The 27,509-nt window shown below is 42.5% G+C and overlaps 1 protein-coding gene across 6 annotated transcripts in view; it reads right to left on the bottom strand.

Annotated features, from left to right (window-relative positions):
- Nucleotides 1–24,603, bottom strand: part of SNAP91 (synaptosome associated protein 91) — a 71,436-nt gene extending 46,833 nt beyond the window's left edge. For 4 of the 6 annotated variants that reach the window (XM_076333160.1, XM_076333158.1, XM_076333159.1 and 1 more), the window contains exons 1-5: nucleotides 24,214–24,289; nucleotides 23,405–23,563; nucleotides 4,211–4,353; nucleotides 3,051–3,126; nucleotides 1,134–1,236 (exon numbers count right to left, since the gene is read on the bottom strand). In XM_076333160.1, the coding sequence (XP_076189275.1) occupies nucleotides 1,134–1,236; nucleotides 3,051–3,126; nucleotides 4,211–4,353; nucleotides 23,405–23,534 (452 nt within the window). In that variant the 5' untranslated portion in view covers nucleotides 23,535–23,563; nucleotides 24,214–24,289. Of the gene's footprint in view, nucleotides 1–1,133; nucleotides 1,237–3,050; nucleotides 3,127–4,210; nucleotides 4,354–23,404; nucleotides 23,564–24,213; nucleotides 24,290–24,532 lie in introns of those variants that run through there. The other 2 variants (XM_076333155.1, XM_076333157.1) reach the window with 2 other exon arrangements.
- Between the last annotated feature and the right edge of the window lie 2,906 nt (nucleotides 24,604–27,509).

The raw sequence follows: 27,509 nt of genomic DNA on the forward strand, positions 1-27,509 counted from the left end.
CACCTTGTTTTGAGCACCAGAAATAACACGGATAGAAAGCCTTTCCAGGAACATATAGCAAGGCAGGAATAGAAGGATTCCCAGCAACTCAAACTTATGTTTATTTAGCATGAAATGTTTGAAGGCACTAGGTGACAAAGGGAACTTAAGATGCTAGCACTACAGCAGCCTGCTGGATCAAAGTCTGCCTGAAATAACAATCCAAATAGCTACTGGTCTTCATGTCAAAAACTTCTTAGTAATTCGTATTCCAGACAGGCTCAAGAGATAACTACTTTGGTCCCCACTGTGGGAATGGCATCCAGCTACACAACAGTTTGAGCAGGAGGAGAGGAAAGCCTGGCAGCGACGCCTGCATTAGCAGCTCAGAATCCCAAGCTGCAGAATACTCCAGAACTGCCAGAACGATCCTGTACGCAACTCATGATTAGCAGGAGCATCTTTAGCATGCAGTCAATTAAGCTGCACCTTCAGTGGGTGTTAAGGCATTTGCTGTGTTGTCTGTGCTTCAAGAGAGAATCTAGAGCCATTAAAGTCCCAGTTAGAAGAGTCAGAGACCAAAAAAATGTTCTGATAAATACCAACGTACTACTCTGGGCTGGGTTAACTTTTTTTTTAAACACAGTCCTTGTGGGAAATAAAATCAGTAGTTTACAACCTTATTCTGTTCAGTTTATAACTGTTTGCTGTGTTGCCTGCTAAGAACTTCAGGTGTTCACTTCAGTTTTCCTTTGTAATCAGTCATCTTTCTTATGGAAAGCGTCTGGAGAGTAATGAAACATTCTAAATATAGTTTCAGAGTGTTTCCTTCTCCAAATCCTAAACACAGTCTCACTGCAGCACAATTTAATTAAGAGTCAGATTTAACGCCTAGCACTAAAAGCTCCTAGTTCTGCAAGGCACCTTACTTTAGTCTTCAGTATTTGCCTTACTACCCAGTCTTTCCTCTCCTCCTTATGCAATTTTTAACCCATTACAAATACTTAAGAAATCCAACCATTTTAGTGTTTCATTGCGGCTAAAAAGAACATAAGAACTAAGTCACTGAGACCCTAAAATGAAACGTAATGCCACAAACAAGATTATCATGGGTCAGGCAACCCTATCAGTTTATACATCTAAACTTTGCTTACCCTTTCTTCACTCTTGCAAAGTCAAATGCCATTTGTCTGTAGGAAAACGCTTTTTCATTCAAGTATCTACTATAACGCCTTATAAAGGTGGACATGTCATAACCTGCAAAAAACAGTTAGACATTTTACATTTAGTTTTCATGCTTGTTTGGAGGTTCTTTAGTAAATGATAATATACAGCCAATAGGCCCTAAGGTTGTGTGATCTCTGTTGCACTACGCAACCACACATACAGAACAGGCATCACAAGACATCTTCCAGCTTCTGAAGAAAAACCAGTAGTGCTGCACCAAAACAATCTACCGCTGTCCTCTGCTTCCAACAGATTCATCCAATGCACCAGTGGCGTGGTTCCTGGGGAAACCTGCTAGTGGCTCCTACACAGTTATGTGGTAACATTATTTGGTGGCAAAATTAGTTACCCCTCTATTAACAGGGAAAAATGCCAATTTAACAAAGAGTTTATACTTATCTGGTACATGACTTCCAGGATAAAGATCGATTTCAACTTAAACACTCCCACTATTTTACATATGTCAGTCCCTCCAACTCTTACACTGACCTTCAAAATTCCCCTGACTAGGTATACCAGAACAAAGAAATGATGATGACATTCATAGAGATTAGTGCCTTCTTTGAACTGTTATACCAGAGATCTTCAAGGCACATGACACTGTAAAAGCAGCCTCAAACTTCAGTGACCTTCAAGCCTGTAAGACTTCTGAACAGTTAGTATTACAGTCTATCCTTCAGGTATTTCTTTCAAAGTTTCTTCCTCTAAGCTACAGAAATGTGTGCAGAAGGCAACTCATCCTCCTTTTCAGTACAAGTCCCTTTTTGCTACCTTTGTTAAAATCCACACCCCTTGACTTAGTCATTGACTGTATTTTTCCTTAGTATCTCTCAACATTAAGTATCTCTGCCAACTCAGGCTTAACACTACCAGCTCTGATGCCCCATTATCTATGGCACACCGTTGTATTATCTATGAAATGGCAATTTAAGTTTAAAGAAAGTGGCAAAGAATACAAAAGCATGGATTTAACAGAATTCCTTGTTGCCAAATACCAGTATCTTCGAACATGCATAGCATGTTCTGCTTAGACAAAGACAGTTTTAATATTTGTTTGGCTTTGTTCCTGCCCTGTGTTACCATTTCTAAAAGATGCTCAAGTCTTTTTGGTGTCACATGTCTCCACTGAGAGATGGAGTAACATGGCATTGCTTCCATCTTGCCCATTATTGTAGCATTCTGCATACAGTCTACAAATATTCTCTGACAGCTGCCACATTAGAAGTTTCCTCTCTTCTCTACTAGAGCTACCATGAAGCAAGCTTTTTCTCTGTTAAGTGAAGCAACAGGAAAATTCACTAATAATTCCAGAGTCAAAGTAGAAAAGCAGACATTGTAAGCTTTAGAGAGAACAACTCCTTAATTTTTGCCTAGACCTTCTAAATTCACTACTCAAATCAAAACCAGCTAATTCTTTTGACGCCTTCCCCCTGCCTCCCCAAATTAAACATTTGTACAGACAATTCCTAAAAAGTGCAGTGTCCCCAGGCAACCAAATTACCATTTAAGACTGAATAAAAACCAAAAAACTGAATGAAAAGCTATCCATTTCATCCTTAACTCCCATAACAGTTAAGGAGACAGTTGACCCAGCCCTGATTTCAACCAGCACTTTCTAAAGGAGTTGTACAGTTTCACCTCTTGAGTAAAAATTTTGCAGGAACTGAGAAACATTGTTCTGAAGTTGTGCAGCAGTTGACTTGAGCTCCTGTATTCATTAAGTACTTATAGAAAGGCTTCAGTAGCACATTTTGATATTATTTGCATCTTATGATTGAAGGAGCAAATTAACAATAGTATCTTATTTGGAATCTTGTTAAGATTATAGACATGAGTAGGCTTACCATGAGATCCACTTTTGTCCAGAAAATTGCTGAGATTGAACAATGTGTTTCTAGATGCCAGGTACTGAATAAATCTCTGCAACACAAAGTTATTTTCTTATCACAGGTTGTATCTGAAGGCTTTGTACCTCCTAGCAGGAAGATTACCAGTCTAGCTCCAGCATACACACATGAAAACCCAGATTTTTGTCTTAGCCTGCAATACGTTCCTCAAAACCTTTTTCATCCATTCAGATTAATTATGTTTAGCCTGAATCTCTACTAAATATCCTTCTGTGTACAGAAAAATAGATTCTGTGCAAATACAAACCAGATTGTGGAAGGAGCAGTAAAAATGGTTAATTCTCAAAGAGATTTGAGGAAGCACAAGATTTATCTGCTCGCAAAGCAGCATATCCAGGTAGTCCCAAACTTTTCAATCCAGCAGTCCTCAGTTTTAGCCAAGCCGAAGGCCTGTTTTAATAACAAGCAGGCCTCACATCAAGTACAGGAACTGACAGGCTGAAACAGCTACAGAAAGCAAATCAGAATATTGGCCAAAACTTGGAACGGAAAAATAGGACAGGAATAAAAATTTACGCTGTGACATTGGAGAAGTTCATGGCATGAAAACACTTTATATACAGCCAGGGAGGAATTGTTTCACAGTCACACTAAAGCTCTTTAAGTATGCTTTTGGTTTTTACGCAGACATACCAGCCTATACAGGTCAATAAAAAGCAAGGGCAAGGAAAACACAATCCAAAAGGCTATCAAGTTGAATTTATAGCTGTAGGAAGATTTTAATGCTGATGCAGAGAGGGCAGCTATTTGGATGGCAGTACACATGTGCCAGAACATCAACTTTGACTCTAGTCAAAAAGTCCCAGGTAGTCTTTAATCCTGCATAGCTCCGTTTTCAGATAGCACATAAATTGTCAACATCCTGGAACAAGCTACTGCTTGCTCTTATGCTACAGTTTTGCAAATGCAGACACAGATAATCAGCATGCCTCCAACTATGTTGTTAAAGGTAAGTTTGCTCCTCATCAAGAATCATTCTTGCCCTTTGTTCTCAGGTCCTTACTGGTTCAGAAGAGATGCCTTTGCACTACTAATGTTTTTGGCTTGGAGCCTGCTCAGTGCCAATGTGGTCTCAAGAGAAAGCTGATTACACTTACCTCATTACCATGAACCATTAGATGATGTGTGGTAACTAAGGCTTTGAATACGACCACCCAGCTACTATTTGTTGCTCGCTCAAAAAGCGTATCAGCCATCTGAGGAATATTCACATTTGTTTCATTAGTTGCTTGGATCAAGTCTGTAAGAGAGAGAAAAGGAAGGTGTTATGTGCTACAGATAAGATGAAAAAGTTTGCAGCATGGCCAAGCTCTCAGCCCACCAGGCTGCAAGCCATGGTTGTGACAAACAGCAAGTTCAGTGCTTACGTTCTACATTTAAAAAAAACAAAAACAAACAAAAAACCAACTGAGATTATATTAGTACACGCTGACAGCAAAACTAGTCTGACTCTTTCGTCCAACGGTACTAGCTTTCCAACAATTCTGTCCTGAGCTATGTCCCAACCTTTCTCCATCTTCATCCCAGATGAAGTTAGGGTGCACAACATCACATGACGTTACTGCTTGCAGGTTTTCAAGTTAATTGTGGCAGTTCACTACCTCTGGGTTAGATGAGTAAGTATTATTGAATTCTTCACTTACAGGTAATACGTCAAGCACACTGAACCCAGTCACATCAGCAAAAAGAGGTATCACCAGAAACAGATACTCTAGTCATCTCAGAGGTTAGAATTTTATCAGCATGCTACAGCACACCTCCTAGAGTCTCTATAGACCTAGACAGCAGAAGAGTGCATTCAGGCATGCATTAAGACCTCTTCAACAGCAGGAAAGAAGGCAAGGATAGACATTAGTTTATACTGAAGAATAATAGTCTTCTGCAAGCAACTGCACCTTACATAGACGCAATAAGACATTAGACTGTCTTAGGGAACAAGAATAAAATACAGTTTTGTGTCCTGTACATTAGGAAGGTGTAGACTTGCACAGGAGAGTACATGAAGTTAAGGTAAGTACTTAAATCATAAACAGTAGGGCAGCAAGCTTTCCACTAGCATCTCTATCCCACATCTACTGATAGGATCTTTGATTTACCTGTTACCTACAGGCTCTTGCTAGGTAGCCAGCAATGACCTTCTACAAGCTATTTACCTAGTTTTTGAGAGACAGTTGGAAACTGCATACTGCAACTGCATGACCAAAACCCATGTGATGCCAGACACAGCTCTGGCAAGACTTCAGGAGAAGACTTCATGCAACACAAAGAACACAGAATACAGACCTAATTGTAGGGCTGAGGCTTAAAGTTTGAAGACCTAAGTAGAAAAAGTTAAAAATTAAAAAGTTTAACTACTAGACTAAGCATTATCTGTGTTACTAATGAAAATACTCGTATTTTACTTTCCCTGAGAGGACAGTAACTATTGTTAATGATTTTCCACGTATTTCTCCCCCCCCCCAGTCTAGAGATGTTCATCCAGCTGTTCAAGCCATCCAGTGATGACAGATATTCTACCCTAGAAGCAGACAGGCTATTCTTTGACTGATCCTTGCACACCTAAACTATGTGAGTCTGCCGTAAACACTCTATAGGAGTTCAGTTCACCTGGGCAGCAGGGTCACCACTTTACAGACTTGCTTTCCCTCCCCAACACAACCCCGTATAATGGAGGGCATTAATGCTGCTCAGAGCGGAAAGCCAAGGTTCAGACTGCTGTGAAAACTACTGATTCTGCCTCTGCAGGGCAGGAAAAGTCCAGAGGACAGGTCTGTCTAAACAGACCGATGAGTCGCATCAGATATTGAGTATACAATACACCTGGTGTATTCAGAAACCCACAGAAACAGATCTACCGGAAGCATTCAGAAGTTCAGTAAATTATCATTTTTTTTTAATTTATGGCAAGTGATTTTTAATGGGGTTTTTTACTTCTATTAAACAGACTCATTTAAGATACAAGAAAGCTATAGCTCAGAGTCAGAAGCCTGTGAAAAATGCAGTGCTTGTGTTTAAAGTTGTCTTTTGTATGGGCACAAAAGCCGCAAGTTGTCTTCAGTTTCAGTTCAGTGGAATGATTTTCTGTAATGAGACAGAAGACAAAAATTATGTGATCTGTTCGTGAAGTTTGATTTTAAGATGTTTGTTGTCAGGGTGTTTTTTGTTTTGGTTGTCGGTGTTGTTTTTGTTTGGTTTTTTTTTCAGAACACCTTCTGTAATGTTAACTTCTATAACCTCAGTAATACTACCCCTGAAGGAGGCAGTTCTGCAGACAAAGTATTACAGTAGTAAAGCCATGCTATTGAATGACAGCAGTTCAAGCTCACAGAGCTCCAACAATTCTCCTTGATCTTGTTGTATAAACAGGCCAATAATCTTTTATTCTGTACTGTTGATTAATGCATTATAGAAGACAGTGGTTTGTAAAAGCCTAGAAGCAAGTCACAAGTGGCTTGCTCACTGTTTACCCCATTCAGAGGTTTTACTGCAGCAATTATGACAGCATTTGTCCTTAGTATAAGGAAGCATGCATCAAATTTGCAAGCTTTCAGTCCTAAGTTTCAGTACATAGCTCACTACAGAAGAGGGGTGCTATAAATGGTGTATTCCCTTGGTAGATGTTAGATAATGAAACCTCAGAGGAGTCCACCCACAGCAATGCTGGCAACGGGGGCTACAAGGCAGTATATGCTACTGCAGCACTGCTTCTAAAGTCACTCAGTCATTTCTGCCTCCTCTCCAAACCGCTGGAGGGTACGGCATCTCAGTCTGCAGCTCTGAACGTTTTAGGACACGTGTAATTATGGTGTGCTGAGTAGAGAGGTATGACTAAATTTAAGCCTACTACTTTCAGTAAACAGAAAATAATTAAACCACGCACGAAGATTTTACCCATCATCGGGGGGGTGGAGGGGTGTTGGGAGGGAAAAAAGGAGATGGGGGTTAATTCTTGCAGAGCTGTTTCCCATTAAGTCACACTATGAAGTTAAGGAATTCAAGCTTCCTGGGTTTCTTTCCCAATACCATAGAGTCTCAGCTTAACCAGCAATCATCAGCATCTGGAGCAACTCAGAAGCATAGCTAACTTTAATGAACTCCGAGCAGCAGAGTTTGGTGGCTAAGCTGAATTTTAAAATAAGACTTGACAAAATTCATTTGCCTTCAGTGTGGTAGGGAAGAATAGGTACAAGGAAAAAGAAAACACATACAAGAAAAAAGAAAATCTAGAAACTACATTTTCAAAAGATTCAGACGTTTACTAGTGGGACAGAAACTTGTCTCTTCAAAAGAGAATGAAGTTCAGAGTCTTCCAAGCAAGTCACAGGTGACTTGTTAATACGAAATAGATCATATTAAGAAGTACCAGCTGAAGCACAGCCCATCAGAAGCCATATGAAGCAATCTTACAAAGATGATTCTGTTTGGGGTACACAGAAGTAGTACAAACAAGGATTAAAGGTACCTACCTGATGAAGTTTCTGCTACTGCAGGCATCCCTGTCAAGTACACTGACAACTAATCCCGAAACCCAAAAACTGAGCTCAAATACAAATTCCAAGCACAGTAAGAAACCAGGAATGGTACAGCAATAGCAGCCAGTGCTTTCATCACGACTTTCACACAAGCGGAGAAGTTGGAGAATGAAGACCTATACCCTTCATTTAAATCTGTTTTACTGTGGGACTAAATTAAAATTGCCCATCACAGTACATGATTTCTCTTATTTCCTCTCTTCACATCTTGCTAGCTGCTATTTTGAACACTCCTTCAGACTAGAGATCCTTGTTTAAATTATACATTTAATGTGGACTTGAATATACTTTTTCTAGTTAAGTTTTCAGATGCAAAACCTATGCACATAGAAGGAATAAATGGTTGTCAATTCTTTGACACCATAACTTAATCTAAACACCAGCCTTTAAAATCTTTGACTAGCCAATTTTTTGACTCAGCCTTAAGACATTTACAACTTATTCAGGGAAGAGAAGCAAGGCTAGAGTATGATTAACACCATTAATAAAAAGACAAAACTAAGGAAGATCGGTAGAGGGTTCAGTGAGGAAGACCAAAGTAAGTTAAACACCTTAGCTCTTCATGACCTTTTAAAGAGACCATTAAAAGATTTAACTAATTTTGGTGTTTGTTTGTTACGTTCATAAGGTAAAAGAGAACAGTGAGCAAGTTTCACTGTCTTCAGAATTTCAGACTTCTTCAGGCTCATTAAAAACTACTTCCTGATTTTGAGATTTTTTTTTTTTTTAAATGAGAGAGATTCTACAACACCTTAAAGGATCTATCTTGTTCCTTTACCTTTTCAGATTGTATTCTGGATCAGGGCAGGGTTTTTTCCTAGTTTGGTTTTGTTGGGGTTTTTTTACTCAATTGTTTTATAGACAGACCTGGGATTCCCCAGTTCAAAGTTAATTATTCACAATTTACATTTCAGTATGCAGAGAAACAGCAGCAGAGCACAAGACCTCTCTGTTCAAAGGGATATTAAGAGCAGCTGTCATTCCAGGTTGAATTAACAGTCGAGCTGCTTCAGCATCTGAGCTGTGTCATACATTCAGTTCCTAAACTTTGCCAAATCTCTCTAAGAGTAACTCCCTTACAGATCTTCCTTACTACTACGCTGAATGCTACAATAGTCTTCACAAGTTATTTTTCTGGCTTATAAGTATTTAAATAACGCCTTGAACCTACAGAAAAGGAAACGCAGGATTTTTCCAAATCCAGGCTAGTCAAGAACAGAAAGAAGTGGCTTAAAGTAAGAGTTTAAAAGCCTCAACCAAAAAAGTTAAATAGGCAAGTAACAGTAGAAGTCCTCCCTTGCAAGACACAGAACTGTATCAGGAAGCTACTACACTGTTGTGCTAACCAATGTAAAAGCTGATCTTCCAGGTCTATAGAAGACTGACCACAAAACAGTACTGGAAAGCAGAACAAAGTTATCAGTTTCTGCTTCTACAATAATTGCTCATGAGAACGTTAGATGACTAATGTTATTGGCTTTGACTATCAAGCAATTTCACAAATGAGAGCAGGGAATTTATCTGTGGGGTTAAAGTTTACCATCTACTCTTTTCACCCCCAGCTTGCCCCACCTCCACAAATACACATCATAATCTGGCTTGTAATAGTCTCCCCGAGCAGAACAGCAATTCATGCTGTCTCCTCCTTTCTCCCCAAAAGTCTACCTCAAGAGTTACTACATCTCACCTTGACCCCAGCAAGCCTACCCTTTATCAAAGTCCAGCATCTTCCAGATATTGCCTATGCCCTTTTATGCCTATGCCAACTCAATAAACCTAAACACAATCTTCCACAGAGCGCATGCTCTCCAGGTACTATAAAGACTTTCCCAGTAATGCAGCTATAGTCCTTGTGACTACAAATAACTAGGGGAACTGCTACCTCCTCTCTCCAGCCTTACTTCACAGACCTCCTTCTTCCCAAACATATCTCAGACTCTTGTAAGGACAAATATTTGCTGCAGATCCTGAAGTTTGAGAGGTCATGGCAGTCAGTCTTTGAACACACAACTGCATCCCACACCAAGACAACCTTTTATATACAATTTCTTCCTCTCTGCCTCCTCATAGGCATACTCATACTACCCGTAGTATTAAGTGTTTTGCAGAAGAGAAAAAGAGTTTCTTCCCTGTCAATCACAAAGAGTTTCTGGAGAGACAGGGCAGATGACTGAGTACTAGCAAATTTCTCTTGGAGCTTCCTCCAATTTCTCAAACTGAGAGTTTAATTAGCCTTAGAATCATCTTATCACACTAATTCTTTTTAAATACAACAGCACACCACTTCCTATATCACCAAACACCTGTTTTGAAGACAAAGCTGAAAAATCTACTGCCTGTATATATTGCTGGATTTTATTCCAATGCACTTTCATACAGTCTGCACCCCTCCTTCCCCATCAGATCAAGGCAAGTTATTTGGCTTTAAGTCATCTGCCAAAACCACCCCAGCTCATTAGCAGTATTAAACCAGTTACATTGGATTTCTGCCCCTTTCGGTCCTTAATGATTTATACATACGGCTTTTCCTCCTGAGAGGTTCAGGTGCAGCTCTCTTCAAAAGGGGAAAATAAAAGCCAACTGTCAGGTAGTCTTCTACTGGATCTGAGAGGGTGCAACTAAGGCAGCCGTTTCCCTAAGTACTAATAATAGGGAAAAGTGTGATTATAATGTCTTAAATTCTTACCATAAGCAACTGCTTCAAGTTCCATGAACTATGAATACTTTTTACTTAAAACAAAAGTTCCCAAAAACTTATAGCTCCACTGACTCCGGGGAAGAATAATGTGCATTACCTTTAGTGTTTACATTTGAGTTTTCTCCTTGAGGGTAATACAACTGAAAGATGACATTCAGGTCAGCTGCAGAAGCTCAAGTTTAAGCAGCAGTCATTAGGGTTTTAAATATGGTCTTTAAGACTGCTAATTAATTAGTGATGAATATATTTTATGGACAAAGTCCGAGACCTTACTGACACCTATGATCCAACTATTCAGAAGAATAAAAGCTTCAATTTTACTCAGGAATTAAATATCTGGAACAATAGAGCTGTCACCCAGATGACGGGCTACACGAACTCCCTAGTACAAACGTACTAAGGAAAGCAGCTTTTCAGCCTCACACGCATGAAGCCAGAACACTAAACAAAGGGGAAAAGGCCCCATGGTCAAAGAATCCTGCCTGGTTTCTTCCCGACCACAGCCACCACAGATTTTTCAAGCAGCTTCACTGTAGCAAAAGCCTTAGTTAAGCGTGGAATCTTTCCCTTGTCCAAAGGAGTAAGAAGCTCAGTCTCGAACCTCATTTGTACAGAATTCACTCACTTTGAATACCAAAGAATTTGTCTCAGGCAAGAATACAAGTTCAGCAAAGCAGGGGAAAGAGGAGAAATCACTGCTCTAACGTTCCTTTCCTCTCACCCAGAGATGCCATTGCAGACTGTCACTCCACCCAAATCCTACTCCACAAATAGCTCAAGAGATGTGTGTATTTTTCTGCTCAAAGACAAGAATTGAGCAGTTCTGCTTATGTCAATATGAAACATCAAGTAATTCTGGAGCTAGATGTGCCATTTCTCTATTTTATTGATTTACTGCAAATAGCAGCTGAGCCACAAATCACCATTGTAGTACCTTTTTTGCACAGCTCTCAATAGTTTAAGATATACAAAATGCCATTTGCATTTGGTGGACACCAACCAATGGTTATAAGATTAAAATATAAAAGCAATTGTCTTGCAGAAATGCTATTCCCCATCCTATTGTAATATGGCATTTTAGATGCCAAACTCTAGGGGAGGCAGGGACATGGAAAAAACCCTACTAACATTACAAGTAGCATTTGTGTTAAGCGTTTTGACCAGTAACTTTTTGCATAAAAAGGAAGTTTTATCCCGCATGGCAAATTTCAGACCTCATTCTACAAGCCATTTCCTTCAGCAGTCCAAACCTGGAAGCCTTACTTAAAATACTTGTTAATTCAGAGAAGAAATATGAAACTGCCCACCAGCCAATCTTCTGCCAAGCCTTCAAAGCATTTATTTAATTTCCTCTAAGGGGTAGAATTGTTCTCTCCATCCATGCAAGCATTAAAGCCACAGTCCTGTTGCATCCTAGGTCTTGCTGCATACAACAGAACAAGTTTAAAGGGGGTAGATTGTTGCAAGATTATTGCTTAGAAGGAGAAAAGCCAATAAGATCTAGTTAATTGACTACTGTAACTGGATACCAGGATTCCAGCTGTGGCCTGTGACTATCCTTCCATGAGGGTGAACAACCCCTGTTCACCTGAACGACATTACCTGTTGGTTATATCAATTCGTAACTCTTATCACTTGGCTGTTTACTAGAATATCAGTAACAGTATCAACTGCGCCTTTTATCCGTAACAGCACAGCTACACTAGAAAAGTAAGGATTTCATGTGTTCCACATGGGGTCATTTACTGTAATCTCTGCACTAGAGCGTTTTCTAATCAGCCTTTACATGTTGGGGTGATCTTACACTCCAACCACATCTGGCAGAAAGTGGTAATCAACTGAAGCATGGTACATGAGCTATTTCAGTTGCCGTGCTGCCGTCATTTTTATTCTGAGAAGAATGAACCCCGGTTAGTGCTTTCCACCCCCAAATGATCTATGTTCCTCAGAAAACCATTTGCTTTTAATAAACTTGTAGAAGTGAAACTGTCACTAGCCTATCAACTCTGCCCAGAACAGCAATTTGTAATCCACTACAAATCTGAATGAGACTGAAAATATACTGGAAGCAGCCTGATGTTTCAGCTGCACTTCTTAGCTGTTACACATTGGGAATACATAAAAAAATAGGGTGGGGATGAGACAATGTGCAAGCAACTTCAGTGACATGTTAATTAGCTACAGCTTGCATGCTAGAAACAGGTCAGTTGAGTAGGCAAGCTCAGCAGCTGACACATCTAACTTTCAATATCCAGACCATGGTCTGTTTTCTCCTACTGTCTCAGCCAGATTCTTCTAAAAGTCCAGCTATTCTGTCAGTGGATGTCGTGGGACGATGTAACCTTCAGTAGGGTCAGCCTGAAAAATAACGAAACAAGGCCAGAGCCCATGCACTCTGTCGAGCTGACATGCCACCAGAAGCTTAGCATGGGTTGAAATTCTTAACTGGGAATGAAATGCCTGCAACTATACAGACAGTCCTGTTGAAAACATGAACATATCTGTAGGAAAAAGAAATCAAGTGTAATGCAAACCTGTCCATACAGTTGGTGCAACCGTATGACCTCCTAGAGGCATACTGAAGCAGTTGCAACTAAACAGCCGGTACTTTATAACAAGGGTACAATCGTTTCAATCCATTTTGTCTTGTATCTATGTATCTACAACGCAACAGAAAGACCCTAAGAGTTCCTAAAACCAGATGGCTGCCTCATATGTGAATGCTGTGCTTAAAACAGTTTGTTTTACACAAACTGACTGATATCCTTCATGATTAGATGGAGTTTTACTCTCTCCTTGGTAAAAAAAAAAATTAAACCAAACATGCAATTCCTTTATGTTCATTTCCCTGTACTACACTAGTTAAACAAGAATCCTTTGCTTGTACCACACAGACAGGTGAGTTTAAGACTCAGAAATCTTGAAAACTAACATCAACTACCAGTAGGCTTTACTCTTCAACATGAGCCTACAGTCTTTCATATACTGCAGATTTCTTTATGTTGGGGGAAAAAAAAAAAATCTGTTAAACTCAATGAAACATCCACCTGAGAGATGCAAGATGGAGTTAGGACTACTAGCATTTAAAAAACCTGACAGTAGTAAGTTGCTATGTAACAATTCAAAGTCACCAATGCCTCTAGAAGATGCATTTGCTACTGGCACTGGAAGTCTCCTATCAAGCTATTGATGAGTGGGGATATTGGAATCCATCACGCAGGCTCACATCCAGGCAAAGCTTTGCACAGAGTCAGATCTCTAGACTGGAACACCCAGAAATGTCAATTAAACTCCTAAGCACGCTATGGAGGTGAGTTTTGAAAGGTAGCTTCTCATAATACTGCCTAAGCAATTTCCAGCTTCCTGATAAACAAGAAGTTCTTTAAACTCACCTGTTCCAAACATAGCAAACTTTGCCTGTTAATACTCTTGCCATTCACAAATAACAGAGCAATTTGAAGTTTAAATCAAGCTTAGCAAAACTAGAAAGACTCTAAATGGCTTAGAATGAAAGATCAGATCAGAAAATCACAGGCAAGGCTCACATATGAAAATAGCATTCTGTTTCAGATGCCAGTAACGAAACATCACTCATGATAAAATGTACATGTTTTCAAAACACTGGCACACTAGACATGCTGACTTCCTCTGGCTTGCTGCCCCTTAGCAGAATGTACATTCTCCTCTCAATTGGTTTAGATGAAGCTATAAAACTTAGATTAAGAGCTACAGGCACAATAACCGTACTTTGGATTCCAGAGTCATGCAGCAAGACCCAAACCCAAGTCTCCATTTGAAAAGGTTAGGTTTTAAAACTCCAGGGCTGCTAAAGAACTGATGCAATGATATGTTAAAGCTTGCATCTATATTTGACCTCTACATAATGAGAAACAGCAGCCTTCAGAGCCAGGAAACAGGCCAGCTGGCTTCCTCCTTTCATACAAGTCCTACACCCTCTGAAACGAGAAGTGAAAGGAAGAGTCCTTTTAAAAACAGTTTGAACTCTCACTTAAGTGCATCTATGTGGGCTCTTCAATTATGTGTAAAGATGTATGCTCTAGCTAGTGCAGTCCTGCACTGTGGCAAGATAACCAATCACTGCCTTATTTTGAGGACCTTCCTCTAAACTTGTAAACTTGCATACATTTTAAGAATGTGGGCGACAAGTCAGCATGTTTTATTCATGCTTTGAGCAGTCATGTCTTCCTCTCACTTCTATGGAGGACCATTTTATAACATTCTGTAAACTATCAGAGAGACTTAAGAGATATAACAAAGCTATGCCAGAGGCCCTAGGAGCCTGCCAGGCTCTGCAGGCTAACTGCTGACCATCTGCTACGGAAGCACCCGCTGCCGTTGTGTCATCTGTGCTCGTGCCAAGCCAAGAGTCAGTTTGAAGTGATTGACTATACTATCAGTAGTCAAGCCACAGTCTTGTCCCACCTCTTTAGGACAGCAAAGTTTAAGACAATGTCTTGAAAAGACATGTTCTTTGGTCCTTTAAATATATGGTAGAACAATCTTAGCTCAAGTGGACACCAAACTGTCCAACCTACCCTTACTGGTGTTTCATATCTCAGTCATAACCTAGTCTCCTAAATATCTAGAAACAACTAGCAAAGAACATTGCTTTCTTTTTCATTCCTTCTTTGAGAAAGTAAAGCCACCTTGGCAAAGCACACAGCTCAACTGTTTTGTCAGAGCTCTGTGGCCCAACTACAACACAGGAGTTCCTGCCAACTTGCTTTCTACCTGTGGCAATTTTGCTTATTGGCTTACAACCAAGAAAAGAGTTGATTGCCACGAGTCAGACCCAAGCTGCAGACACGTCCTGTCAGCAGCCTGCAGTTCTCAGTACGTACAAGAAGCAAAGCGTGCTTTCTTGGTGGCCTTCAAGCATGATCATGCCTATGTACTCGCAAAATCTCCTCTACAAGAAATGTAACACGTTTGAGTTTTATGAATAGAAAAAACAGACTCTAGGAAAGGCAACTGACTGACACACTGCCTCAGCTCAAATGGCCAGAGTACAGATTACATAAATACACATTAGCATGACACCAGGACTTTTCAGCATCCAAACCCTTTCCTTAAACTAAGTTAAGATACAGATATAATCTAGAACAAAGCATGAGATCGCATTATCCTGGGCAGGGAGGAGGAACAGAAGGGTATTTAGACTTGGTTCGTCCAGAAGTTGGTGGCAATACAGTGCACTGCCATTTCCTGTACTGTGCCTACAACTAAGCTGCAAGCCTCAGATGCCTAGTGGATGCACCATTTGTCAGCAGCCTAGAAAACACTGTTCTAGTATTCCACCTACATTCACGGTGACGTTTCAAGGCTGATGTCCAATACCATGTGTGGCACTAGTCCAGACTGCTGGTATATTCCCTCTCCTAGTGGACTACAACTCTCAACTGGTTCAGCAAATGTGTTTCACAACCTAAAGAGAAGAATTTTTTATGAGCACAAGCAGCTTACTGGCTACCAGCTATGACTGTTGAATATACCTGAGCCCACCCTTGCAAAACTTGTTTTGTATTGATTTTCAGTGTTTTCAAGCAGCTCTGCAGAAGTAAACATGATCAAAATAGCAAGATTAAAAGTATTAAAACCAGTTTTAAGGGTCTAGCATGCGGTTTGCAAGACTCCAGAAAAAGCAGACTTAACCATACTCTGCAAAGTGACAAGCTAACCTCTGCCAAGTATTCTGATTGCCTTCTAGCATTGCCAACATCTGCTTTATTCAGGTTTTATTTAAGCCACCAAGTTCTCATCCAAGCAAAATTTTGGCTGGTAAGAAAATCAAGCAACCATGCCCAGTTTGATGGGGTGGGATACTCTAATATCAACTTACCAATGAAGCTTCACACTGCAATCTTGCTGGCACTGCTGACTCAGGGGAACAAAAGTACTGCTGCAAACCCTGTGCTACAGATCACTGCCTGCAAATCTACTAGGAAGGCTTCTTCTATCATATTATTTAGTTTGAGTTCAGGGTTCAGCCCCGTGCTAGATGATCCGTTCTTTTGGCACACTAGATGTCCTGTGCTGAGATTCAGACCCCGATTTCCTGGCTTGCTTTATTCCTTGCTTTTTAGTTTTCACAGTATTTTAACACACACATCCCCCTCCCCCTCCAAGCCAGACAGAATATTGTTCCTAATCTGCATGCCATGTGTTGAAGTTTGGAGATTCAAGTTTCATTAGACACTCATTGGTGAGACTACTGCATTTCCCCTAGGCACACACCAGAACTTCTGCTTTTCTGCCCTTACCCGCATCCTGAGCTGTGCCTTGAAAAGAAGCTCCAAAAAGGAACAGGGCATGCGAACTTAACGATACTGTCTGGTACCACTGACTCACCTTTAGACAATAGTAAGACTAAGGGAAGGGATATAATGTCATCTCCCCTCCCCAGTTTTTCCCCACCCCCAGAAACACTGGAGCCAGCTCCTTCAGCAATACCATATGTCCACAGCTGACTGAGGAAGGTCTCTCCCTTTCTTTTCTTTGGGGGCAGGGAGCATACTGGGTGCATGTGGCAAGGTTTTGGTAGCAGGGGGGGATGCTGCAGCTGTGAGCTCTGAGAATAGGGGTCTCTTCCACAGGCTACAGGGGATATCTGCTCCAGCACCATGGAGTACCTCCTGCTCCACCTCTGACCTTGGTGTTCCCTCTGCCATTTCTCACTTTTTCCCTCCTCCTCCTCTGCCCATCCAGTGTTTTCAGCCCTTTCTTAAATACATTTTCCTGGAGGTGCCATAAGCTCGGTGGACGAGCTCAGATGTGTCCTACGGTGGGTCCATTGTGGAGCCAGTTGTGCATGGAGCAGACCCTGGTCTCCTCTCACAGAGGCCAAGCCAACACCTTGCCATGGACATCCAGTACTGGGGGGAAGGCAAGTAGGGTAGGAAGAGCGAAGTATTCGCAAGTATCTTGAACACAGGCAGAAAAATACTAGAGGCAGTTGTGTCTCTGCTATATTACCATTTCTTCAGAAGTGGGGACTAAGAGGGCAGCAAATTCTCCTCTTTGGCTACCAACTTCTCCATCCAGCAAGAAGCAGGGAAGACTAATAGCATCTAAAATGCTGTATGCCCTTCAGAGTTATCCTGACTGCCATCCGCTTTTAAGCACTTCAGAGGATCCTTCACAGGGCAGAGACATAGAAGTATGGACTGACCACACCAACAGAGCACTTCCTTGTAGACTTCACAGAATTCCTCACTAGTGGCACAGGCCCAGGTAAGGCACACACAGAAGATGGAGGGTTTAAGAGCCAGTCTGGGAAATCAGAGGCACAGATCAAATCAAACCACAGGAAATCAAACTGCAGATTTTTTTTGTTTGTTTAAAAGATGTTCAATTGCTGCTACCCAGGATCTAAGGGAGTAACACTATGAGACTATTATGAAACATATTCAACTACTAAATAGAAGTGATTGAAACTATGGACTGGTCACTGTCATACTGACCATCTCATAAACAAGGGGCCTCAAAGAAAGACATGGCTACTCCACTATCAAGGTCTGCTAATGGAAGTCAGTACAGTAGAAAGACCTGACTTGTTCCAGAATTTGTCATCCACGACCTCGACAAAGCATGTTTAACAGAAGGATCTTGGCAACTATTGAAAACAGATTAAGAATACATGCTTTCAGCTGAGGAAAAGCCAAGGGGAAGGAGGGTAGGACTAGTCAATCTAGCTTTATCAAGTTACACTGTTTGGATGAAAGGAAGTTTAATATCACACCTTCTACCCACTCTTCTGTTTCCTCATCCTTCCTTTCCTTTCCTTAAGCATTGTACCATAAGACAACTTAAACACAGAACAGTTCAGATGCGCAAGATCAAGTGATCCTGCCCATGTTTCAATCTTTGTATCTTAACATGAATTCAAACTTCTACCCAGCTTCAAACATATTTTGAAAAATAATTAGTTAGCTAAGTCTTAGCTTAATTAAAAGGGCAGCCTTCTCTTGGTACTACACATGCCTTAAGAACAGTAAGGGGCTGGGGGGGAATTGAAAGTTTATGTCATTGAAATACTCAAGATCAACTAATCTAAAAAGCCTTCTGATTAGCTCCCCTTACCCACGACAGGCATTTCTACTCCTATTCAGATATCTACACACCTCCAAATGAAGGGAGTCTTCAATACTGTTTTGGGAAATGACATGGGAGAAGCCCACAGAACAGAGAGCTATTCAACATAGAGACTGATGACCAGTCCTTACACACACACAAATAAACCATGCTAATCCAATATCCATTAATGAATTAAAGAAAAGAATTGCTTGCTTGGATTTTTTTCTTTTCAGGTGTGAAAGAGATTCATTGGGGTGACAAGGAGGAGTTCACAATTTAGCATATATCCCAGCTGTGACAACAAAAACCAAGACACTGTATTACAGCTGATCTTCAATGTTAACTTTTAAACAAAGTCAGTTCTCTCGTACATGGAAACTGTGACAAATTACTGCAATACAAGATACAGTGAGACATACAAAAGTAGTTTCATTAGTAAAGTGTGAAGGATTAAGCCCAGTTTGCACAGGGACTCCATTCTTGGCAATTTTCTTGAAGGTAATTCCATGGCCGTAAAGACAAAGTGTCACCTGGACTGCAGAGTAATGCAGTACTCGTCCGTCTGCGCTACTCCCGCTAGGAAAGGGCCCCAAGTGCCAACAGACTTGGAACGCTCCCCAAGTCACTTCAACAGCTAACAACTTCTGAAATACGCATCCAAGTTAACCTTAACAGTCACTGAAGTCTAGTGACTCAAGATAGCTCCACTGACCCCCACCTCTCCCAAAAAACAGACACACACACATATTCCTCAGGAATGAGATAGAGGTTTCTAAGACTATCCTGTGGGATCTCACAACTTTATCTTTACTGAGCCTAGGAAAAAAGTTTAATCCATTGCTTTTGGTCAGCAGCCGCTTCTGTTTCAACACTAGAGACCACAGTGATTCAAACTTGTTAGGTCATCCCCCCAGTTTGCAGGAAAAAGGCAAAACACTGCAGGAACAAAAGTGTCTGTATAAGCAAAATACTGACACCAGCCCTGCAGTTCAGTTACCAGCATGAATTAAAGTATAAATCTCCTTTTAGAGCCTTTGTTTGTCAGCCACATACAAATATGCAAAATTAGACTTGGGACGGAAAGATGTTACTACAGATAAACAGGTCATCTCCACAGCCACAGAAAATCAAATCCTGATCTTCATCTGCTTTGTTTCCACATTTCATGAAAATCTCCCAGCTCTTGATCAGGCCTCCAGAAGGGCCTTCTACCTTTTGAGAATTATTTTGAAGAAGTAAGGAGGCACCACATGGTCTTTTTAAAATACACACTCCAGAACTTCCTCCTGCTGCAAAGCAATTCACTCAACAAAATAAGTCAAGGAAAATCCCAGCCATTTTGATCATTTTCAGAAACAGGAACTTGTTACGACCATCTGCAGACACAACAACCTCACTGGTTTCCAATTCACTTCCCTAAATGAAAGCTTGACGGTCTGTTTCTGAGCAAGATCCTTTATAAAAGGAGCTGAGTACAGATCTACCTATTTTCCCTCATCCGTCATGTGTTTTAACATTTGAAAGTCAAATTATCTCCCTTCTCCGAAACCTTCTCCCTGTTGATACCATCAGAGTCACCCCCATTTGAGGCTGGAAGCTGGCTTTTACTTGCCCCACACAATTAAACCCACAGTGAAGCCTTAACATATCTTTCAGAACAATTCTGGTAATTAAACTTCTATGCTGTGCACGAGGATTGTCTTCCCAGTTGAATTACCACAGTTCACATATCCTCAACATAGTCCATATATGTCATTCACCCACTCTGTAATGGCCTTTCTCACTGCAGCAAAATCAAGTTGCTAATCCCCACTTCTCCATGGAAATGCTTTCCTCACTTGCTGTATCTAATTGTAATTTATTTAACACAACATGGTTAGCTGAGGGAGATGAAGTCACCACAATGATATGGATTCAAGATGACAAGTTTGTTAAGTCCAAAAGGGGCAGAGCTCTTAATGTGCCAACTGCAACGGCTTGCCCCAAACCATCAGAGCATCCTAGATGTACATTCCTTTTCTCCCCACAGGGACCTGGAAAATGCATTTGATGCCATCTGGCACGACTTCCCACAGTTGCTTGAAATTCACTAGTATGAGAGCTGGAATTCAAGAAAATGGTAAATCTTAGTAATGTGTATATGATAGCAACCTAATCATACTTCAGTACTTCACCTGACAAGCCTGTGCAGCACCCAGAGTCCATGCCAAAGGACTGCCACTATGCAGCATCCATATTAAAGCCTGCACTTGTAAGCTATGCAAGTACAGAAAACCACACAAAGGTAAACACTTGACAGCTCAGCTTTTGTTCGCAGAAGACATTCGTTCTGTTCTCTCCTCCCTTCCTCACACACATGTACTCATACCCAAATCATGCTTTTTATTCCTCAGAGCAAATTCCCTCTAAGTAGTACTCACTAAAAAAAAAACAAACAACCATAAACCAGAAAAAAAAAACCAAACACCCCACACCTTGTCACCTATCATCTTTCTATAACCCTCTGGAACTAACATCTTCTGTAAGAAAACATGAGGACAGGCATCATTGTGTCCCATCCTCACAGGACTACTTAACTCATGTTAAATAGTTGATCTCTTCATTTAATTTACAAAGCCCATCTGCTAAGCAGGGCAGTGGAAGATAGGTTGTGTGACATGACACCTGGCCACTAAGACACTAAATAAAATTATGGAGTTCCCTAAGGACACAGAAGCCCCACACCAATACTAGAATTACAGCTCTTCATATAGCATCGCTCCAACCATCACTCTCTGGTACCTGAAGTTTTAATCATCTAAATCCTATGCACCTTGACTCAAAACTTATCTTAAGGCATTGGCAAATTTTAGCTTTCATTCCCTTCTCCTCGTCTTCAAATGCTACTTATCCAACTTGAAATGCAGTCAGCCACGTGGCTCAGATCTACTTCCACCTAGCAGGACCTCCTGCATGCATGGGGGTATTGCTCTTTCAGAGGATGAATTTTTAATTTACTCTCTCATTACAATATATAAGGCCCATTTTAACACTTGTTCACAAGATATACGTCAGAGTTCAAGGAATTGCCTAACAATTCATAGTTCTGAGGAGATGCCTCAGGTTTAAGAGCCTATTTTTTATTCTAAAACATGAACTTGATTTTCATTTATAGTCCACAATTTTGAATATGCGTATCTCCCACTGACACGATTCTGTCTTTAATGATACCAGTTAGTTAAACTCTCAACTGTTATATACAGCTTGGAAAATAGAAGCAAAAATTATCAGGGATGTATCTTCCCAGGAAACGATCATTTCTCTTCCTCTTGTGTGTCTTACATGCAGGTGGGTATGAAATTGCATGGAATGCTACAGGCTTCCATCTCTCCCACGTTCATTTTCTGAAGCAGTAATATTAGCACCAATATCCAAACACAATCCCTTTCCAGACCTTAATATAGCACTGGTAAATTATTTCTACCTCACTTTAATCCTGCCTGTTCCAGATAGTACTTTTATTTTTATATATATATATACACACACACACACACACAAAGCTAGGCTTTTTTTTAAGCTAAAGCTTCTAGTAACAGATACAGTAGGACTGTCCAGACACAGCCTACAGATTAAGAAGCATCGACAGCTACCAAACAGCAACATAACATCAATAACCAAGATGATTTTTTAAAATATACAAGAAAACAAGAGAGAATACATGATATCAAGACAGCCGATCTATTTAAACAACCGTTTAGACTCAAGTCAGTCTTCAATCAATGCTGCTTACATCAGCATCTCTTAGATGTATATACAAGAGCATTTAGATGTACTGGAAGACCAACATGCTGTTTGCCACTTTAAGAGTTAGCTATGAAGTCATTAGCACTGAAATCTAGAATTATTTTCCAGATGTAATACTACCTCCTTTTAAGAAATACGGCATCATCAGAATTGTACTTACATGCACCTGCACTGGCATTACTTAGTAACAGCCAGCAGCCAAGAGACTGCTTGGTATAAAACCTGCTGATCTTTACTTGAAAATGTTTCTTACCATGTCCAAAAAAACCGGGAAAAACACTTAATTTTACACATTGAAACCTGCTGTTGATCTACTGAGTTCAATGCTGGACAGAGTTACTACCGGTAAACAAGGCCAATTAACATCATGCAATTAAATTGCTTCACCATTCTACTCCTTGGTGTCTCCAAGCAGGGATCGACAGTTGAGTGGGTTGAAAAGAAATAAAATTATCAAGACAAAACATCACTAGCTCATTGGTTTTTAAGCAACATTTTGACTTCAACCTTGTTTCATGCATTAACTAGCTAATGCCAGTCCAGAATAGATCATAAATCTTTGAGACAAAGCTACAGCCACCTTCAATGAAACATGATGCAAACCATCAGGCAGCTCATGAAGTTGCCCTCTGATATTTGGGTCCTCAGCAACAGCCCTTAAACTCTCCAAAGGCTGTCCCAGTCTACAGGGTAGCGTTATCCAAGGGCCTTGCCGTTTAAGTACACCACCATCTAAACCTCTTCAGAAGTCTGCTGTGGAGACGGCCACACTCCTACCTACCGGTGCTTGGCCAGCTCCTGGCATAGTATTTGTGTCTCTGCCTAGCTTAATCCTGACCAAAGCAGGCAGTGACAAGCGTGTGTCCATTTTACCCTGTGTCCAATTCCCTCCCCTCTTTCCAAGCCCCTGCTGCGCAAGGCACACTTCACACTGCCTTCCCAGATAAAAGGCAAGAGGTCATGCGGAAAAAAAAAAAAAATGGCCGAAAGAGCAGTATTATGCAATATGAGAAGAAATGCAGTAATAACTCATCCTCTCCTGGAGATTTCTCATAACCCTTACGGTTTGCAAGCTGGATTACAGCAAGTGCGACAGCCAAAGGGCTCAAAGGCACGCTAAAGAGCCCCTCGGGCAGCCTCCTCAGCCCCGGGTCTTCGCTGGGGAAACAAAAAGGGATGCTCACAGTCCAGGTGCTTTTTCTTGGGCCCCATCACTTCATGCGTGGTGGCTTTGCAGACGGCTCTGGCTACGGCTGATCCCGTAACGCTGTACTGAGCAGCTGCGATGCGATCTGTCAGCGTCTGACCCGACATCTTCGCTGGCGTGCCTGCTGCTGCCTGCTCTGCAGAGGCGGAAAACACGGGAGGGGAAGGGGAGATTCCGGGTTTATCGCCGAGGGGAGGCTGGGGGGGGGGGACACACGACACGGCAGAGACACGCACGGACACACGCGCACGAACACACACAGCCACGCCACACGCACAATGGTCCTTCAGGCAGCCCGGCCCCTCCCGAGGCGCAGCCCCCCCGCCCCGTTGTGTAAGCCTTTGCCTCACTAGGAGCCGCCTGGGGCAAAAATGAAGGGTGTTTTAGACGCTGCAGGGAGAGGATGAAGGGGAAATAACGATGGTAGCAGAAGGAGGCTGCACACAAATAACGTACGAGCCCCCAGGAGGGGGGGGAAAGGACACCCCCCCCACATCTGCCCCGGCAGCCCCCGCCCCCCCGAGCCGGCCCGCGGGGGAGCCGCCGCCGCGCCCCGGCCCCGCCGCAGCGCCCGCCCCGCCGCCTCCCCGGTGGGAGATTATAGCATCGTTGCGCCATGTTATGCCCTCCCGGTGCCTGCCCCCACCGCCACCCCCTGGACCCGATGGGGACCCCCCCGCGCCGGGAAACGGGGCGCCGCTGGATGCGGCGGCGCCCAGCGCCATGCAGCAGCCTGGGGCGGCGCGGCGCGGGGGGAAGAGGATGAAGCGAGCGCCAGCGGCCGACCTGTCAGTGCGTCCTTCCCTCCCGTCCTCCTGCCGCCGCCGCTCCGGGGAGGGCGCCGCCGCCTCCCGCCGCGACCGCTCCCCGGCCCGGCCCGCCGCGCTGCCCGCTGGCGAGGCGCCCCGCGGCGTAGCAGCTCCCCCCCTCCCTCCCCCCCGCCCCGGTAGCCCCAGGTGCGGGGCGGGCTGCCCCCTCCCGCCGCCGCCGCCGGGGATGCGCTGGGCGTCCACGCCCGGGAGCCGCCGTTGCTATTTCCAGCCGGCGGCTTAATCCTCCCGCAGCCTAATCCCCGCGCTACTGCCGCAGCAGCGCCGCCCCCTACCCCGGTGCAGAGGGCGGGACGGAGCGGAGCGGAGCGGAGCGGAGCGGACCGGCGCTGCCGTTGCCGTTGCCGTTGCCGCCGCAGGTCGGTGGCCCGGCGCAGTCAGGTGACCCCGCGCGGTGCGGCCGGGCCTGACCGGGCCGCCCGGTACCGCGGGGTAGAGCCCCCCCCTCCCCCCGCCCCGCCGCGCCTCTTAAAGGGGACGCCGCGGCCCGCCCTCTAGGTGAGCGGCGAGGCGAGGCGAGGCGCGGCCCCGGCCGCCACCCCCATCGCCCCCCTCGCCTCCCGCTTCCCCCCCGAGGTGGCGGCGGGGGCGGGCGGCCGGAGCTGCTCCCGCGCGGCTGCCGTCTGGGGGAGGCCGGTGGGGATCCGCGGGGCCGGGAGGTTGGGGGGAGCCGAAGCCACTGATGCTTCCCCCGTCTGCAGTGTGGTCCTGTCCCTAGCGCTTATAATAATGTATTGAGGGATCCCAAAACTGCACACACGCTAGATCTCTCCAGAACCTTTTTATGATGTTGTTGTTACCAGATACCCGAAATATGTCCCCAGAAGGGTTTTCTTTCTGTTTTCTAAGATACCCTAAAGGTCTTGGTTACAACGCAGCGCTGCGCTAGGGAGGATACGTTGCCACGATTTTATTGTGTAATTGAAGCCTAACAGAGTGATCCGTGGAGCGTTGGGAAAGGTGGCATACATCTATTACCATAAACTGGCTGAACTTAGTTTTGGGGTACAGCGATTTAAGTGGGAAGGGTCTAAATGAAACGGTACCGGTAGCAAGTACTTCGAGCTGCTGTTAGAACAAATTTCAGAAGATGATGTAAGTGCGTGTTATTAATTAGCTGAAGAAAACGGTATGTACAGTCAGTATGGAAGATTTGTGCATATGAAGTGATAATTGGGTTGTGTTGCATACAAAGACATAGGGCATTTACTATGCCAGGAGCAGAATACTGACGAAGGATTGTGGTCTGTTACAGCGTGAAACAGCAGCTTTTTTACTACTTCTCTTTTTTTTTTACCTAACAACCAAGAGATTTTCAAGTCCTAGGTAGCCTGAAAGCTTGGGAATCCTGTTAAAACAATGCTCAAAAGTTCAAGATACCGTTTCGATGGAAAATCTCTTCCAAAATAACTGTTCAAATGGTGCCTGTGTCCACTGAAGAAAGGTGTTCGAATTTTCAGGCTTTCGATATTGGTTAAATCTCCTTCATTTTTGCAGAGCAGATAGAGTTGTTTGGATTTCGAGGTTCAAATGTTTTCTCAAATGCAGTGTTTGAATACGGGGAGGGATTTCGTTTCAAAAAAGACGTAAAGCGTACGGCGCTAACTGCTACCAATAAGCATTAGGGGTCTGCAAACTCTGAATGTTCCCGTAAGTGGGACTCTCGTATTCCAGTAGTGAGAACGTGTATAACCACAGTGTCTGTGCTTGTCAGCTCTGTTCAGTAATGAGCGGCAAATGAATAAATGCTGGAGTTGCACAGAGAGATAATACACCACTGTGTTCTTTAGCATTACTCTAGTCTACTGTTCAAGTACAGACAAATTTTAGTAATATTTAGACATCATGTTTCATTTACCGCAGAAATGTTAACTTCCATTCCTAGAAATCAATCATTAATGCGGTGATTTGGGGGAGCTAGAAGCATGTCTTAACAGAGGCACACACATGGTTTTCCCTGTGTACTTCATGGTCAGTTATTGGGGTCATGGTGCCAATCGATTTCAGAGGAAAGAAACAGTTGGGATCTACAGATACTTCATGTTCCATTAATGGCATTAAGAGTGACTCTGAACTCTTCTTGGTGATACTGACAGGAGTTTAGAGCGGCTGGACTTTCAAAAAGACAGGAGTTTTCTTTTTAACTGATACATTATAGGGAAAAAAATATGCAAACTGTTCTGGAGTTTGTTGATTTCACCCGGCAGAAATTTAGAGTAGCTTTACTTGCCGCAAGCAGTATAGTTTTCAACTTTATGCTAGGCAAAGTATTTAATTAGTGATGCAACTTTTTATAAATGTCTAGTGTACATCTTCCGAAGCAAGTTTAATGTGAAGGTCTGGATACTTTCTGAACTAGTCCGTAGCGTTATCAGCAGTTTCTGTCACTGAGATTCTCGTCTGTGTCACCAAAAACTATGATTGTTAAAACTCAGTTCATTTTATATTTTCATATTGTCAAAATATTTATGCAAAAGATAAGTTAGGCAATCTGTACTATTGCCTTAAAATATATGTATTGCAAACTGAATTTAAATGCAAAGAATAAAGAGATCCTCCAGTATTTTGGTTATAAGCCAGCAGGTTGCTAAGTCATGAGCTGGAGTATGCAAAAGGAACACATTGCAAGATTGCAATTTCAGAAGCATTTTTAAGATGTTAATTTATCTGCCATATTCAGCAACAAATAACTGGTCTCATGAATACAGACCACTATGAAAATGTGTCTTATTTACATATGTATCTTGTTTGGTCAGTACTGCTCTACATGGGCCTCCTCTGTATTTGTTGTTAAAGTCAGTGGATGGACTTCCATTGACCACTGCATACGAAGATTTTGTTGAGCAAAACCAGGATCACTTGACCCTGAGAGGTTCAAGAGGTATTTCAGACAAATCTCATTCTCAACAAGCATGTTGTCTGAATTTTTGGTGCCTGATGATCTTTCTGAAAACCTAAGATGCTTGAAGAGTGTGAGACAAGAAGACATCAGTACTCTTAAAATTCGGAGTAAAGGGATGTGATCTACTGAAGGTGTATTGCTTTTGGATTTAAAAACAACCACCACCACCCCCCAAAAAAATCCCCAACAACCCCACAAAACAGGAGTTCAGGTTTGTAATAAAAGCCACACAGGAAATAGGAACCATCTTGAATAAGGAGAGACCGTGGAGGGAGCTGCCCAGGCCTAAATAGAAAGGGGCTTGGGGTTACCATTTGACAAGGTAGTTTTAGACTCAGTCCTGAGAAGTC

Source organism: Aptenodytes patagonicus, chromosome 3, assembly GCF_965638725.1.
Source record: "Aptenodytes patagonicus chromosome 3, bAptPat1.pri.cur, whole genome shotgun sequence".
In the NCBI taxonomy this organism is placed as follows: domain Eukaryota; kingdom Metazoa; phylum Chordata; class Aves; order Sphenisciformes; family Spheniscidae; genus Aptenodytes; species Aptenodytes patagonicus.